The 16293-nt window shown below is 40.5% G+C and overlaps 2 protein-coding genes across 9 annotated transcripts in view; one reads left to right on the top strand and one right to left on the bottom strand.

Annotated features, from left to right (window-relative positions):
- Positions 1-232: 232 nt before the first annotated feature.
- prkra (protein kinase, interferon-inducible double stranded RNA dependent activator) lies at positions 233-6275 on the top strand. The gene is made up of 8 exons (XM_063886976.1): positions 233-574; positions 1809-1984; positions 2544-2625; positions 2849-2927; positions 3332-3449; positions 3524-3618; positions 3733-3895; positions 5005-6275. The coding sequence occupies exons 1-8, from the start codon at positions 522-524 to the stop codon at positions 5160-5162; spliced, it is 924 nt and encodes a 307-aa protein (XP_063743046.1). The 5' UTR covers positions 233-521; the 3' UTR covers positions 5163-6275.
- Positions 6276-6959: 684 nt separating this feature from the next.
- osbpl6 (oxysterol binding protein-like 6) overlaps positions 6960-16293 on the bottom strand; it is a 33368-nt gene continuing 24034 nt past the window's right edge. For 6 of the 8 annotated variants that reach the window (XM_063886966.1, XM_063886971.1, XM_063886968.1 and 3 more), the window contains 12 exons: positions 15697-15804; positions 15143-15274; positions 14207-14294; positions 13069-13322; positions 12617-12754; positions 12062-12125; positions 11802-11880; positions 11113-11257; positions 10885-11029; positions 10623-10749; positions 10382-10504; positions 6960-9858 (listed from right to left, as the gene is read on the bottom strand). In XM_063886966.1, the coding sequence (XP_063743036.1) occupies positions 9747-9858; positions 10382-10504; positions 10623-10749; positions 10885-11029; positions 11113-11257; positions 11802-11880; positions 12062-12125; positions 12617-12754; positions 13069-13322; positions 14207-14294; positions 15143-15274; positions 15697-15804 (1515 nt within the window). In that variant the 3' untranslated portion in view covers positions 6960-9746. The remainder of the gene's footprint in view (positions 9859-10381; positions 10505-10622; positions 10750-10884; positions 11030-11112; positions 11258-11801; positions 11881-12061; positions 12126-12616; positions 12755-13068; positions 13323-14206; positions 14295-15142; positions 15275-15696; positions 15805-16293) is intronic. The other 2 variants (XM_063886973.1, XM_063886974.1) reach the window with 1 other exon arrangement.

The raw sequence follows: 16293 nt of genomic DNA, 5'->3' as shown, positions 1-16293 counted from the left end.
AATGTTATCTGCAGCCCTGCTCAAAAAACTATTTAAACCTTTGTTTTGATCAGTGAACTCAAGCATTTTATGCTATTCATTTTGCTATTGTGAGTAAGCAGAACGTTGAAGCCCAAATGCATTACCCTGCACTGCTTTAGAACCTTTTATACTAATAAGCAATCCAGTTTTTCTGAGAAAATTTACTTTAATCCAGTAAAATTAGTCTTAACCTTTGTAAGCATTGACTGTCAATAAAGATGTATATTTTATTGTTTAAAACACTTCGGCAATATCAGCAGCTGGGGGCGCTAAACATCACTCTCCACACATTGGTGTCAGGTGACCCGCCGGTGACCCGGATGTTGACATGACGTTAAATTCGGTATTTTACCCGACCATTACAATGAAGAACTGCTAGCATTTTCAGGCCCCCTCATAATCTTCATAATAACACCAATAGATGCCCTGCAATACATCGCAAATTGGTGTCTGAGACTTAATTCATTTGTTCACATGCAAAACGAGAGACATTTGTAAACATGTCTCAAGAAGGATATGCATCTCCAGTAGGGACAACCACCGCAGACACGAGGTTTGTTGATTTATTGATTACTTATTGTTTACCGTTTGCTTGGAATAATGACAACGTTAGCTAGTAATGATTGAATGACCACGTTAAAGTTTCTCAATCACAGTGAAATAGTAACCCAACGTTAGCAATAAAACATAACATGAAACTAATTATGCAAGCTGTTTTCAGCAGAATAGTTCTAACGTTAGCTGTATTTGTACCAGTCTTGTGTTTATTTTGCATACGACTGAAGGTTTCTATAGAACCGGGTCTTAATGCTTCACTGTTTTTTTAGCCATCAAAAGAAAGCCCTTTTTTAAATTATATATTTTAAATATGTAACCCTCCAAATGTGTGCTTTGGAAACTCTCTGTTAGCATCAGATAAAAACAAATGTTTTTAAATGAAATGACAGGACCTAACTGCGTCAACGTTACAATAGAGGAGAGCATCCGGGTATTTTCCCTCTATGTCCTTACTGATGAGAGTAGCTGGCTAACGTACGTGTGATGGACAAACCCTCTTGTCCAGTTACGATTAAATAACTAGCCAAACCACTCACATGAGGTCATTTAACTATGTTTAATCATTGCACTTCTTGCATCATTATGTGTATTTACAATGTCGATTCTTTGACTAATATCTCCTTTATGAATTGTTCTTTGTTTTACATTCATTATTGGTTATTGCCTATGTGAAGCAATTTGAATTCCCTTTTTGTCTGAAATGTGAGTTTTAAATTATACTAACCTTAACCTTAATATGTGGAGTTTTTGTCATATAAAGACCCTGGTTAGGCAGAGTAATATGGCATAATGTTATAGAGTTAGCTATTATAGTTTACCAAACTGGGTTACAGTTAAGGTAAGAGTTTGAATATCAGTATTTTGCATTTTCCCCAAATGCAATACATTTTCTATGAATCTGAAGCTGTGTTTTAAGAATATCTTCTGAGGCACTAGTTTAGTAGTTATTAATCTGGAATTTTGTGTACAACAATGAAATATCCCTTTCCCGTAATACCACAAAAGAAATAAAGCTCTCACAGATGTGATGATATATTTTGTGTTTTTAAAGACACTAGTTTGTTGTAGAGAAACATACTTACTATGAAATGTCATACACTGTCAACCTACTTTTGATATTATTACCACAACATTCACACCTAATCATTTGAGAATGGTGCCCTGAGTGTGTGTTTGTGAGCAGGGTTGTTCTGTTTTTTGGTTAACAGTTTTGGATGCTTGTTCAACAGTTTGAATTCACATGAATCGCAGAGGACCAACCCCAAAAAAACGCCTATTCAGATTCTGCATGAATATGGCACCAAGAGCGGCAACCTCCCTGTGTATTTGATGGAGAAGGCTGAAGGAGAGGCTCACCAACCCAGCTTCGTCTTCAGCGTAAAAATTGGAGATGTTGTATGCACGGGTAATTTACTGTCCGCCTCCTGCTTTGCTTTAAGGTGCCTGTCACTTTTTCAAGTCTCAAGTGACGAGCAGCCAAGGATGGGTAAACATACAACACACCGACTGTTGTGTCACTGCTCCGCTCCATGTACCCAAAAGAACCACAAACACATATTCACGTGCATTCAGATTTGAAATGGCAGAAAGATGCAGGATTGTTTATTGATTTTAAATAACAATGATTAACATGAGAAAAAAGGCTTTTATACAAAATAAAAGCCTCGAAATATATTTGAAGCTAAGTATAGGAACAGGGCGTTCTTATTTGGCAATGTTTTATCTTTGTTTCTAGGCATGGTGGTTACTGCTATAGTCTTTAAAATAAATCCTCTATTTTAAATATTCAATTTTTTAAACTAAGGTATCTGACTTCAGGGAAAGAACAGTGCAGATTCAGAGGAGAGGATGAGAAATATTCCAGTTTTTAATCGACTTGTTTGTCCTTCTATTTTCAAATGTAGGATATATATATATAACCATATTTTTTTGGTGTATGTGTTAATAATTGTATTTTGTTTCAGGTCAAGGTCCTAGTAAAAAGGCTGCCAAGCACCAGGCGGCAGAGGCGGCTCTCAATATTCTGCAGATAGATGCTGGGACAGTGTGAGTAGAGCTGAAAGCATTACAGAAATCAAACTGATTAGCAGTGGAATGAATGAAATTGTCTTTATGGTAGTAAACTACATTATTTTTGGCTGATTAAGACTTAGATAGTATATTATATTAGTTGAAAGCGGTGATTCAAATGAAATACATAAATAAAACTGTTAACATCCTGGTAATCTGTGACCGCTTCGGAATCCCTTTGATGTCATTTTTCAAACAGGAAAGTTCCCGTGAAGTCGGAAAGTAACGGAGTCGTATCAGAAACAAACAACCACCCCAACTCAGTGGGGATACTGCAGGTGTGTACTGTAAATCACAGCTCTCCTATGTGTGTGTATCTTATTACATATTGTATGATTGCACTTTTGTGTGTATACTTATTCAAGGTTGAATAGTATAAAAAAAAAGTCAAAGCTTGACAAACGTATTTACTTACAGAGAGTAAATATCTTGTTTATTAAACTGTAAGTGGCATGCAGCAATATATCCTTAACTATATAAAATATATTCATTTTTCCTCCTTTTTTTCTTGTGGATATTGGTTCTCAGCACAATCACAAATAGTGTCATAACAAACTTCACAGAAGTCTCTACTAGAAGTATTCATACTTTGCAACAAACAACAAATTAAGTCCAATGTAAAAACAAATACATCATAAAAACACTAACTCCCTTATCATCATCCCATTTCTCTTTCCTTCAGGAGTTAGCGTTGCAGAGAGGATGGCGTCTCCCTGAATACACAGTGTTAATGGAGGCTGGACCGCCACACAAGAGGGAATTCACTGTTACTTGTCGAATGGAGTCCCTGTCAGAGAAAGGTAGGGGTGTCTTTTAAACATTCCTTTTTGTGTCGTTGTTGTTCATAATCTAACCCTGTCTCGTGTTTCGACAGCTGTAGGGAATTCAAAAAAGGCTGCGAAGAAGACAGCTGCAGAGAAAATGGTGTCGAAGCTTCAAAGTCTGTCGGGCTGTTCTGAAATCACATGGGTATGTCAAATATTTCCCCCCTTTGCAAAGTACCCACTGGAGGCAGATGCAACTTTCCTTAGAGAATGTCTTGGTGTTAAAAGTCCTTAAATTGTGTTTTCTTTTATATTCCAGGCTCCTAAAGCAAGCGTCCGATTTGAGAACTTAAGGAACTCGTCGGCGGAGAGCATAACTTTACTGAGAAGAAACCCGCTCAGTATTCCCAACACAGATTATATTCAGATGATGCTCGAGCTGTCCAAGGAGCAGGGCTTTGAGGTCACATACTTTGACATTGGTAAGAAAACACACACTGCACTAGTGTTGCTGGGGTTGCTAAGATACAAGGGGCCTCCTCCTAAGGTCCTCTCACTAAAGAAAACACTGGATGCCATTTGACTGCGGCTCTAATACTGGTTATTGATCTGTGGATAGTGAAACACCAGTAGACAGTTAAAATGAGTGAGTTACTGAAAGTAGGACAGATATGAGGAATTATAACAAGCTATATATTCTGTAAATAATGTCTATCACTTTATTTTTAAAAGGCAGCCGGTGAGTCTGTTCTTTTCAGGTTTAGGATGATATTATAGGACTCATTTTAACCCATGATGAAGAGAAGGAGAATGTACGGATTTCTATTTTTTTCACAAATTACCCCAAATGTTCAACTCAAATAGAAAGTGCGTGAGGCTGCATTGGTTCAAAAACATAATGCAGCGTGACATGACACGTTTTTTCTTTTTTATATAGTTGAAAAGCGCAGTTGTGACTTAAGCTTTTTCAATTTCTTTGCAGACATTTTTATACAAAGACATGTCATCCCAAATCCTTTTTTTTTTTTTTTTCCTTTTAAAGATATTTTTTGGGGGCTTTTTGCCTTTAATCGAATAGGACAGTGGAGAGTGACAGCGAAGTGGGAGAGAGAGTCGGGGTGGGATCCGGAAAGGACCACGGGTCGGGAATCGAACCCCGGTCGCTGGCGTACGGTGCAGGTGCCCCAGCCAGTTGCGCCACGGCAGGGGCCCCAAACCCTTTTTTAAGGGCCTTTTTTGCTTTTAATGTGAGGCAGCCGTTGAATGAGCAATTACTTATTAGAGCGCTCTGTGTGAGTGTGAACTCTGAGGCTGAAATTGAGATAAAACAGTTTTCCTGGATAACAATGCACTGAAAGTGATACCAACTATACAGAAAGATAGTAAAGGATTATTAATTCATTTAATGGGTGTTGCCAAACAATGCTGACCATAAATACTATAAAAAATGCGGTTTCGAACAATCTTCAATGATCGCAGATTTCTAATCGATTCTGGGCTGGAGGAAGCTCAATTAACTGATTGTAAAGCATGCAAACACTATTTATTTATTTCTAGGTTGTGTTGTAAAGCCTGTTTGTGTATTTTTCAGATGAGCTGACGGTAAACGGGCAGTACCAGTGTTTAGCGGAGCTGTCCACCTCCCCGGTCACCGTGTGCCACGGCACCGGCATCTCCTGTAGCAACGCTCACAACGACGCAGCGCACAGCGCCCTGCAGTACATCAAGATCATGGCCACCAGCAAGTAACACCGCCACGTAAGCTCCTGCTTCACCTGTTCTGCCACACACATCAGCTGATCATGATACCCATCATCCTTCCCACTAGTCTTCCTGCCGTGGATGAAATGAGGTCAAGGTATATTTTTATAATGATGTGTAACAAAGCAGATCGTAATCACTGGACGTACCGACTTGAATCAGGTAACTTTGGAGCAGGATTTGTTAGGAGACAAACAGGATCCAGATTAAGAATCATACACAAATCAAATGTCGTCTTCAGGTTGGAGATCATGTTTTACTTGAGATGTCTAACAGACTGTATTTAAGATAATGTACACGTGTTATTTAAGTAGGAACAGTGAATAATATGAAGCACTTCTTAACTTTTTACATGTTTTAGTTGTGAGTGGCTGTTCACCCCAAAATCAGAGGTGCACTTTTTACCTCTTACCTTGTAGTGCATCAATCTAGATCGTCTTGGTGTCAGTTTAAGGTTGATATTAATATAGTGTGGTGTCATATTGACTGCACCTGCTAAGTGATGCTAACACGCTTCCTCCTGATGGCACTTCAGTTAAGAGGAAAAAGATGTGTTTTTGATTTTTGGTTAAACTATCCGGCTTTTAAGCTGTAATTATCAAGCTGTGTTGTTTTTGCCTCATGTTTTGTGAGGATGCAGGTATTTTTAGATTTGTCTTAAATTATTTTTTTTATTCATGTTTCTCCTTGTAGCAATATATTGAGCTGTTTCGAGCCAATTGAACATCTCAAATGTATGTTTTGCTTCAGAGATATTTGCCTTTTTATTAATTAAAAAATGAATATGAATTGAGAAAGAGATTATCGAGACTTCTGTTGTATTTAAAGAGGGTTTTAATTTTGGTTTAAGTGTGTTTTTTCCTACTTACACTCAGCTGTCAGTATGCAATCTACAGTACACCCCTTGCTGTCTGTATCTGGTTTACTCCAATAGATATAACACACTACTTCATTACCATCCTGTTGCCATTTTTTGCTGTGTGCCTCAAAGTATTTGTGATATATGAAATGCATTTACTGATTGCTGTATGGAAGTATCCCTGGTGGGGAGCAGCAACAACATGAAAACTGAAAATAAACCCAAACACTAAATGTAAACAAGTGTCAGCTGAGTGTTGTTTAAATTGTGTCCCCTGCGTGTTAGGAGATTCGGAAAGTTTCAGCACAAAAGATTCTCTCTCTTTTTCTCGCTTGTCCTGATCCATTATGAAAACATTCCTATGAGAGCTGCTCATTGGCGCATGAAATTCACTAGAGCAAAACGTCACAAATTACCCGTCATGCCTGGCAGAGAGGGGCGTGGCCAGTAGCAGCTCATTAGCATGTGAAGCTACAGACACAGAATTTGCACTTGTGGAACAGGGCTGAAACAGAGGGGTTTATGGTATGCTACAATGATCTGTTTGGTATTTCGAGACATGTTTTATATATATCTGAGACCTATAATATATAGTTGAAAAAAAGTATAATGGACCTTTAAATCTGGTTTATTTTAAAGACAAGTCTTGCTGTTTTCTATATAAATATTGACCAGTTTAGCACACATTGGTTCACATTTGTGATGTATTAGACGTCAATAAAAAATAATCCCAACATTCAAAGGTGGCGTTACATTCATTGATAACAGCTGCTTAGTTTGCCCTTTTACGACAAATCGCTGGAAAGTGTGTTTGACAACGATATGTAATGATTAACCCTTATAATGTTGGTCGCTGCCCAGCTGCACAAGCTAACATTTAATGAATGGACTTCCATGAGGATCTATGATAAACCACACTGGTCATCTTCTGAGTTTTACAGTTTTATTAGAACAAGCACTATGTAGCAGCAGTGTACAGTGTTCATGGAAAGATATGTACTTCGTTAAAATTGCACTTTTGAGGGTACTCATCAGGAAATCGATTTGAAAGAAACTGAGCCGACAGTGCTTCGTGATAAATGTCAGTCCAAATCTAAAAACAAACAATGAGTCAAATCGGGAAACTAAAAACATCTTTTTGAATAAGGCATCTGCAACATTCATTGGCAGGCTAAGTTGTCTAGACATGCAGGTAGAATCGTGATGAAGAGGTTATCATGATTTTTTTTTTTTTGGACTACCGTCTGACTATGATGCCAAACACTATGCAAAGCTTTTCTCCTACATCCACTCACAACTGCTGGGATTCAGTCTTGTTATTAAAAAAGAAAGCTGTAGGAGGATACAGAAATCAGCTTCTGCAGTCGTGACCCATCTTCTGAATGTGCTGTATTTACAGTGATCACCAAACCTGGTTTGGTTACATGTTGGAGAAGCAGAGCAGTGCACAACATCTTTTACCTCTGCAAGCGTTTTACAGTCCACCCCCCCCCCCCCCATCTCTCTTAAAGACTTTAGACATCTCACTTACCCCTCAACTCTATCCTCAGTATATGTTTTCATTCGATGAGCCTGGAGAATGTGTGGAGTTACGGCATACCTTCTTGCCATGGGGTTTCCTATCAGTAGTGTGTGTGAGGCATTATTAAATGCATTAAGGCACAGCAAGTGAAACCGACGACAACAAATTGTAGCATTGAGTTTGTGATACAATTGAAAGCACATAGAAAAAAGAAAAGAGATGTTTGTTTTTCTACCGTGTTGGTTTGTGATCTACAGTACCGTATGAACAGTGCACACAGGATGGATTTGCTTCACATAGTTTTCATTCTTCATATTTATAATCCTGCTGTGACGTCGCCCTAAGCGAGGGGAGTCAACTTAAATAGCTCCTACACAACGTCGTACTACTGTGTCTGTGTGTGTGTGTGTGTGTGTGTGTGTGTGTGTGTGTTTGTGTGTGTGTGTGTGTGTGTGTGTGTCTGTGTGTGTCTGTGTGTGAGAGAGATAGTTTCTTCCTCTTTAACACAAAAGGGGGACACTAGTTCAAACATTAAAGCAGCTTTGCAATAATAAATACACAAAATGCAAACTGGTGCTTGGCAGAAACCATAGCAGTAGAGTCTCTGGGGAATCACACACATTGAGAATCTTCAATATTGTTACCGTACACAACTTGTTTGGCTTTAAAATATTAAACATTTAAGTTAATGTTTTTTTTGTTGACCTACTGAAACTGTATGTTCATTGGACGGCCTGCAGGGGGCTCTGGTGTGTCGACTATATTTCAGGCCGAACAAGTCCTGGGAGTGCTAACATAATTATGTAATTTATCAAAAGAAAATGAATTCCTATTTAATGATGGATTTAATAATTGAAGTGATGAAGTAAGAAAAATACCAAAACAGCTGCTGGTAACTTTTTTTTTTTCTTTGTTTCATATCATTTTATCTTTTTGGTTGTTAGTCAGAGCAAGGATGTAAATTAAAGGCATTGCTTTGGTAAACTGTGATGGGTATTTGTATATTTATTTTTCAGAAAATGAATAATTTGTTAGTTTTTTGAACATTTTAAAATAACTGTGACTTTTGTAGCTGGACATAGATGAGAATCATGCCTCGTGCTGGAAATATGCATCTGTTTTCCTCATGTTTCACTGTCCAGTCTATTTATAAAGCTCAAAATCACGAGTGTCTCTGAGGGCGTCGCAGTCTTTACAACCTACTACACCATCTTTTCTGAGAGCTTTGAATGGGGAAAGTGTGTGAGGTTTGTAAGTACGTCAATATAGGGTGCACCTACTATATATGGAGGGAGTTATGTGTGTATTTGTGTAACCATGTGCTCCAGAGTCGGTTTCAAGTAGCAACGTTTAAAATTAGACAAGTGGGGCTGTTGAGATGGTCCCTCTATTTACACGGAGTCCATGACAGATGTGTGTTGACCGTTTGAAAAAAGAAAACATCCGTGGTCTCCTGTGTCACTTGTCCAAAACACCAGAATAGGATTTACATCTTTGAAGAGCCGCTGTTTGAAAATACTCCATCTACGGACGCCACACTTCTCCGCTGCAGAGTAAATTTGAATGAGTTGTTTCCCGAGAGAGAGTACTGCTATCACACAGATTCAACAGTATTAAAAAGAAAAGGCAAAACAAAATCAAATCTGCCAATTCACATGATACTATTCACTAAAATCTGAGTCCAAGATATTTTATAAAAATACCTTTTTTCTACGATAATCGATATAGTAAATGCGGCTTTATGCCAGTGAAAGCGGCTCTCTAAACATGCACGTAGGTATCGTAGGTAATCAAAAGGTCTACTTCATAGATTAGTCTAACCCAAACTGCTGTCAGAAATCAAATGGCTTCGACGATAAAGCGCTAAATCGTGTGTCTTTTTAAGGCAAGGACATACTCAGAAGTCAAAGGAGTCGAGGAGAGATCTACATGGGAGGGGTACGATTGTTGCCCTGACAACCCAGCGTCCACAAGCACAATGAAGGTGACTCTTCTGGATGTTTCCAGGGATGGATGACCGTGTGGCAGCAGGCCCTCTGCAGGGTCTCCGGGCATCAGGACGTCCCTCAGCTCTGCGGCCGTTCGTCCCCCTGTACACGGACGTTTGCACACGTCTCTCTCAACACCTCATTGTGCATAGGTTACGGCTGTCATGCGATGACGATGTGACGGACGCATGTTTCTCCGTGTGCTACCACAGGTTCACCGTAGACTCCATGTTGATGAAGCCGGGGTTTTTGCGCAGCTCCCAGTACAGGTTGTTGGAGACCCACCTCTCCCTGTGATTGGAATCAACCACTTTCCTGAAAGAGGGAGGAGAGACACATGTCAAGCTACGACAGAATATCAGGGCCATTAAAGCCACGAGAAGAGGGGTAATGTTTTAAAGGAAAACTATGAATTTCTGAGATTTAAGCCTTACATTTAAAGGGAAAAAAAGGGAAATTTAAAGGAACATTTTTGAGGAAACATAAAAATATACATGGAAAAAACTCTAAAATTAAAATCACAAATTATGAGAGAATATTAGAGAATAGACAGAAAAGTAGCATTTTTTATAAGGAATTTGATATTACTTTTAATATGAATTATGATGTTTTCAGGATATATTATAATATTATATTTTATTACTTTGTGTTATATACTTTACTGTGACTTTCGGATGATATTTCTTTGGCCTTTTATGAGATTACCTGTGACATAATAAGCTAAGATTTCTTTTAATGAGTCATTTCTATACATAGCTTCATAAAAAAAATAATGCATATATACATATATTTCTGCACACAGAGTAATATGCATCTGGTTACTGCTCTCTGTTCTTACTTGAAGAAGCGTGGCTCCATTCTGATGGCGTTCTCCTCATTCCACTTCCTCCTGACTCTCTGCATGTCCTCAATGCGCTGTTTCTCTGAAGAGGCCATCTCTAGGTTCCCCTCCTCCAGATGCCTGTGTGACCAAACATGACATTTCAGTTAATCAGATGTTTGTGCAAGAGCAGCAAAAGCACGTGACTTTGTGGTACAACATTTTGCACTTTGTGGCAACAGTATATTGGAAGCTGTACCTTTGATCGGGCCTGAAGCGGGCGTCTGTACGGGGCAGGGCATCCTTCAGCTCGGGGCAAAGCTCGTTCAGCTCGATGGCGAACCTGGTGAAGCCGTAGTACAGCTCATAGTCTGTGGGCATGGAGCCTGACGAGAAGAGGAAACAACGTTAAAAACATCCTAATCTTCTCAGTTTATCAACATTTGTAACTTTGTTCGGTGCATCCCGTCCACTGAAATGCGTCAGGAACAAAATGTAGAGTGCGGTGAACCAGCGCCTACCTGGCCTCCAGACGCATTTGGCAGAAGGTGGGACCCCGCAGTAAAGACCCTCATGCCATTTCCCAAAAAGCCTGTGGATGACTTTCCCTTCTTGATCCATCACAAACCCTTGCACCTCATTCACGTTAGAACTCCAGTAGTTTCCCTGTAGGACGAACAGTGGCTCGCTTTATTACAACGCAGTAGATTTAAATCTCATCCTAACAGGGAGAGCTGCAGGAGTCTTACCTTCACAAAGGTAAGTTTGCAGAGGCACGCGCTGCTCTTTGTGTTTCTGATGGTGATCTCCCCGTAGTGTTCGATCCACCGTCGACCGCTGAGGATGTTGTGCACGCAGGTGGTGACTTTGTTCCATTCATAGTGATCTCCAAACCTGAACACAAATACATGACATCAGCAGGTTGTTTGGTGTGCTGCAGGAATGACGTGAGCCTATGATAGTGAATGTATATCTATTAATATAGATATTTACTATTTAAGTGTTGATCAAACACTGACTGAGAATGAAGTATTAGATTTATGTGTGAGATACTACTCCTTAATGAGAATATTGTTGTTCATGCCATGTGGGATGGTAGGGATGAGAAACATGTATTGAGACCTGTGTGCACTCAAAAGGGCTGCCCTGAGACGTAAAGCGGTGAAAGCAGTCTAAATAAAGACTTCAATTAAAATAAAATTGATTTTTTTAGTGGCTCAAACATGTTTAGCTACTTCCCTTCTCCCCGTTCAGTACATTGATTTGCTTCTTTGTAGGTACTGTCTGTTTCTTAAAGCTGGCGGCGTGCAGACCTCCGGCTACAGTAGTTAACTGACTATGGATAATACAAGCTCATTTCAAAAAGTCTGCACTGTCCCTTTAAGGTTTGATAAAAACGACATCTGTGGATTTAGGTAAAGTCGGTATGCAAAGTTACCTGGGAATCATGAGATTCACAGTCCCGATCGGCAGAACCTCCATAGACTTTCCCCAGAACTTGTTTTTCCATCTCACATCTGAAAAGGGAGAAAGTGAAAAACACCACATCTTAAATATGAATTACTGACTCAAATCCTTGCATTTCCTCTCAAAATATAATAAACTATAATCACTAAATGTTAAGCTGGATATCAAAGACTCTAAATGAGACTGGGGGGTCCCGTGAGGAAACCCCTCTCTAATTAGGTCTGTACGTACCTTGCCAGAAGGTGAAGTTCTTGGACTCACAGTGGCAGGCGGAGATGGGAGGGTGGTGGCTCACCTGAGAGACGAGATCAAATAAAAACTCTGACAGCTGTTGTTGTTGAGATTATGTACATTTCTGTTAGTCTCCACACATGTTGACACATTAAAAAAAAGTTGATTAAATAAATAAATAACATAATAAATATATCTGTTGATCTCAAAAATGTTCTGATAAAAAGTGTGTAATTTTTTAAGCCAACATTTTGAGAACTTTCCATCGCCAGTTTCAGAAATGTCAAGATTTCCTTCACTGTTTTTTTTATTTTTTATTACTTAATAATTAACATGTTTGGGACCTTTTCTAATATGTTAAAATAAAAAATAAAAAACAGTGTTTGGTAGAATCATGGACTGTATAATGATCTGAGTAAAACTGGCAGATAAAGAGGTTTTATAAGTCAAAAAGTTAGGGAAACACCAATTTTGCGATAAATGTAAGATAATAATTCAGTTTTAAATGTACTTTATATCATAAAACATTTCTTCTATCAAACAAAAAAGACTTACCTGTTCCGAGAAAAAGCAGAAGCCCTTGTCTTCCCGAATACATTCATAACTCTCTCCGAGCAGCGGGTTGAATGGCTTACTTCCTGCTCTGTAGTAGGTGGATGAGTAGCCTGAGACGGCAAACGCAGCAACGAGAACCTTTCAAAAAGCACACAGCCATTATAAACAGGAAGGGATTACTTGCTTCATATTTACAGGCTTTGTCAGCAATAATCCCAACATTAGCATGCATTGGTTGCTATCAAAAGGACAGAGGACCGATAAAAATAAGAGGATCCAAGGTCGACAGCTGCATCGAAGCGTACCGGCAGTCGCGCCTCTGACTGGGACTATTTCTATTGGTTGTGACTGGTAATGTCCTTTTTACAGTAGATAAACAAGTACAAGTATGACTAGACACAAAAATACTACAGGAGTTTCATCATGTTTTCCTCGTGAACGTCCTCTGTTACCATGCGTTCGAAGGGATCCTCGGTCTCCGCAGCTTTGTCCAGCAGCTCGCTGTACTCCAGCTCTTCACACATGCGCTGCAGGGTGTTGAGCGGCTCGTTGAGCTCCACCGGCATGGACACTTTGGACAAGTCTTTGCCGATGTTGTTTCTCAAGATGTTCCAGAGGTTGATGTTGCTGGTGTCGGGGCAGGGCGCCGGCAGGCAGCTACGCCGCCCGTTACGGAAGGCACTGCCAGCAAAGTCTCCATTGGCCACTGGAAAGAAGAAGAAAAATAAGAAGGAGAAGAAAAAGACCACCTGGTTAGAAATGTACTCATTGCACATCATTAGCTATGACAGTTTCTGCTCCAGGGTGCACAATGTGTTGTTTATTATTGTCATTCAAAGTCTGTGACATTGGACACAGGTTTTTATTTGAGTAAGTGTTGTGTGACTTTGGTGAATCCAAACCATTCCTATCGGACCAAACTCACACAACAGCACCAACAAACTGACAAACACTGCAGGGGGTAGACCAGCAGGTAGAATTACTGCTCATGGTCAATGGAGTCTAGTGGCTTTAAAGAGAGCATCGATTACGGCTTCATTTACCCGTCGGAAAGAGCTGTCTGACTGCAGGATAAAGTGGTGAAAACATTAGAAACATAGCGAACAGCTAAACTGAAATGCTGATTTCTTAAAGGGGCTATAATATAATTAACTGAAGCCATAGCAGTCCAGCTTTACTTATGAGCTGGGACTACTGCTTAATAAAACTAGGGTTTCGCAACTGTCAGCTGTATCCCCTGATTATGGATGAGTTCCTCGTAAAAGTCCACTTAAAACAATCCCAACCGTGCCCTTAAATCACCCTGAAATAATATTACCACACATATTTTAACAAGTCTTTTCATAATCATGAGGGAATATATTTGACTGTGTGTTATGTGACAAAGATGGAGGAGGGGAAGCCATCCCTCTCACTCAGATAGCTTTCAAAGAGGAGCCCTTGGCACCGAGCAACCCTGCAAAGTCAACTGCCTCGGCCACGCTGAGAGATGATCTTGCCAGAAGTGCCCGTTAGTGATGCTCATATGTGCTAATAGGGAGCACATGGATGCTATGTGAAGGGCCCATCGTGGTGCAGAATTGGACTTACTTTGTCTGGAGACGTTATCAGTCACGCTGGCGTTGTCCTCGGAAATGTTATCGCTCACATCGCTGACATATGACTCATCGTCTGAGCCCTGCGAGCAGAACAGGTACAAAGCGCAGTGAGTCAGTGCAGCAGAGTACAACACCAACTCTGATCACTACAGCAGACGGCCGTATCCTCACACACACAGACACACACAGTTTCTGCGGCTTGCCAGTGGCTAACAAAATGCAGCAGTCGTCGGCTATCTGTCCCGCTGCAGTAATCATAAGATGAGACACTGCAGCATTTTCATATTTTATACAGTGTACACAATGAGGCCAGTGACGCTGGCAAAGTGGAACATATTGAAGCAACTTGTTCAAGCATCCTCTATCAAGGGCCTGCTGCTGGGGATGGTTTAACAGTGAAACACAGGTCTAATGTGCTGCTGCTGGATGGAGAATGGGGGAGGGGGAGTGGGGATTGATGAATTTCCTTGTTGAGTAATCCTTCAACAAGGCTCAATGCATGCCTGGGGAGCTACAATGCTTAATGGCTCTTCAGAGACGGTGTTTATTGGGAGATGGGTGTTGAAAGGGGAGAAAGCATTGAGTTTCAAGTGATGGTGAAAAAAGCTAGTAGCTACAAATCAAAAGGAGTGGACCGAAGAGGAGTGTTATGATTCTGAGACTCAACTGAGGGATGAAGGCTCCGAGGCAAATGGAAAAGAAGTCCTCCCATTTGTTTGAGTTTCTATTATGAGCTATTTTCTGCTTTTCATGCTGCTCTCATTACTTGCTGACTAACTCCAGCTCCACACACAGCCATCACAGTGACGTTTTATCTTCCCAGCAGCAGGGCTAGTGTAACGCCTTCCTTCCTCTCCAACCCCCCCCCCCGTCCTCACGGACCAAACTGACGTCTTTTCCTTTAACACGCAGCTGTCCTCCGTTTTACCTCATTCTCCGACGAGCTGGCTGACAGAAGAACTTCCTGGGCATCAAAGAATTCGGAGACAGACTCCGACATGGAGAGTCGACTCTCATTAGAGGCCTGCTGAGTCAGAGGGATCCCCATCTGTTCTCCAGCCTGCAGGAGAAACACACATTGCGAACACACATGATGTTCACTGCTCCTTGCTACATAATGTTGACACGTTTAAGAACCGAAACAGACCTGGATAAACACCAGAAGAAGACAATACGGAGTTCATTTTGCAGCTTGTGTATCCTTGCCAGAGGGCGAGCTCCCATCCGTTTCTAATTAGTCATTTTTTCCATTAACCTTGATGTCAGGCTCTGCATAAAATAATGATCCTTTAAGCTTACCTGCCAGGGTGAACCGGAAAAAACATCCATCTATTAAGACGGGGATCAATAATGCAACTGACCCATGCATGATGCAAACACTACAGCTACCGGGGTCAGCCTTTGTAGCCGTGTTGCTTCATCAGTGTAAGAGTCAGAAATGAGCTCCGCCAGTGACACCACAGCGACACCACAGCGACCTACCTCATCAGGCGTGGAGATGATGTTCACACTGACAACTTGTTCGGTCAGGACAGACTCAGAGTGGATGCGGTTGAGTCGGGTTCGAAGTTCTGCGTTTTGGGACAGGGCCTGAACAATAAAAAGTGTGGTTTACTCTCCAAATGCTTTGTTGTTTATCTGTTTTCGTTGGGCAGGGGGTTTGGGGGGGATTTAGTGTTTGATGCACTGGATGTAGATCATTTGAAAGGTTTATAATCAGGGTCTGAAATTACGTTTTCTTTTTGTTTCTGAAATGCATGTGAAAAGGTATAGAACACTGAGTTAGTGTTACCACACATTAGAAAGAGGAATATTTACCCTGTACGTGGCAGGGTGCACAATCTAATTTCATTCCCTGCTTATAAGAAAAAAATAATCCCACATGATGAGTTGCTGCTATTCCTCCTCTCCATTCTGGCTGTGGTGACCCCTTTACTAATTGAACTTCACAGTAAAAACAGGGGGTCAAAAGCCACAGGTTACCTGCAGCTGATATGGCTTCAGATGGGTGAGCCAAATGAGTATCTTCCATGGACAGTGTGTTCTTGGTTGGATGAAGATACCACTCTTTGACTAACT

This window comes from Eleginops maclovinus, chromosome 7, assembly GCF_036324505.1.
Source record: "Eleginops maclovinus isolate JMC-PN-2008 ecotype Puerto Natales chromosome 7, JC_Emac_rtc_rv5, whole genome shotgun sequence".
Lineage (NCBI taxonomy): Eukaryota > Metazoa > Chordata > Actinopteri > Perciformes > Eleginopidae > Eleginops > Eleginops maclovinus.
Note: the sequence above shows the minus strand (reverse complement) of the source record. Positions and strands in the feature narration are given on the sequence as shown.

Excerpts from the sequence above, each read along its gene's own strand:
- prkra (XM_063886976.1), top strand. The coding sequence starts at position 522 with ATGTCTCAAGAAGGATATGCATCTCCAGTAGGGACAACCACCGCAGAC. Across the intron at positions 2,928-3,331 it reads ACTCAGTGGGGATACTGCAG|GAGTTAGCGTTGCAGAGAGG; the intron begins GTGTGTACTGTA and ends TCTTTCCTTCAG. Across the intron at positions 3,619-3,732 it reads GCTGTTCTGAAATCACATGG|GCTCCTAAAGCAAGCGTCCG; the intron begins GTATGTCAAATA and ends TTTATATTCCAG.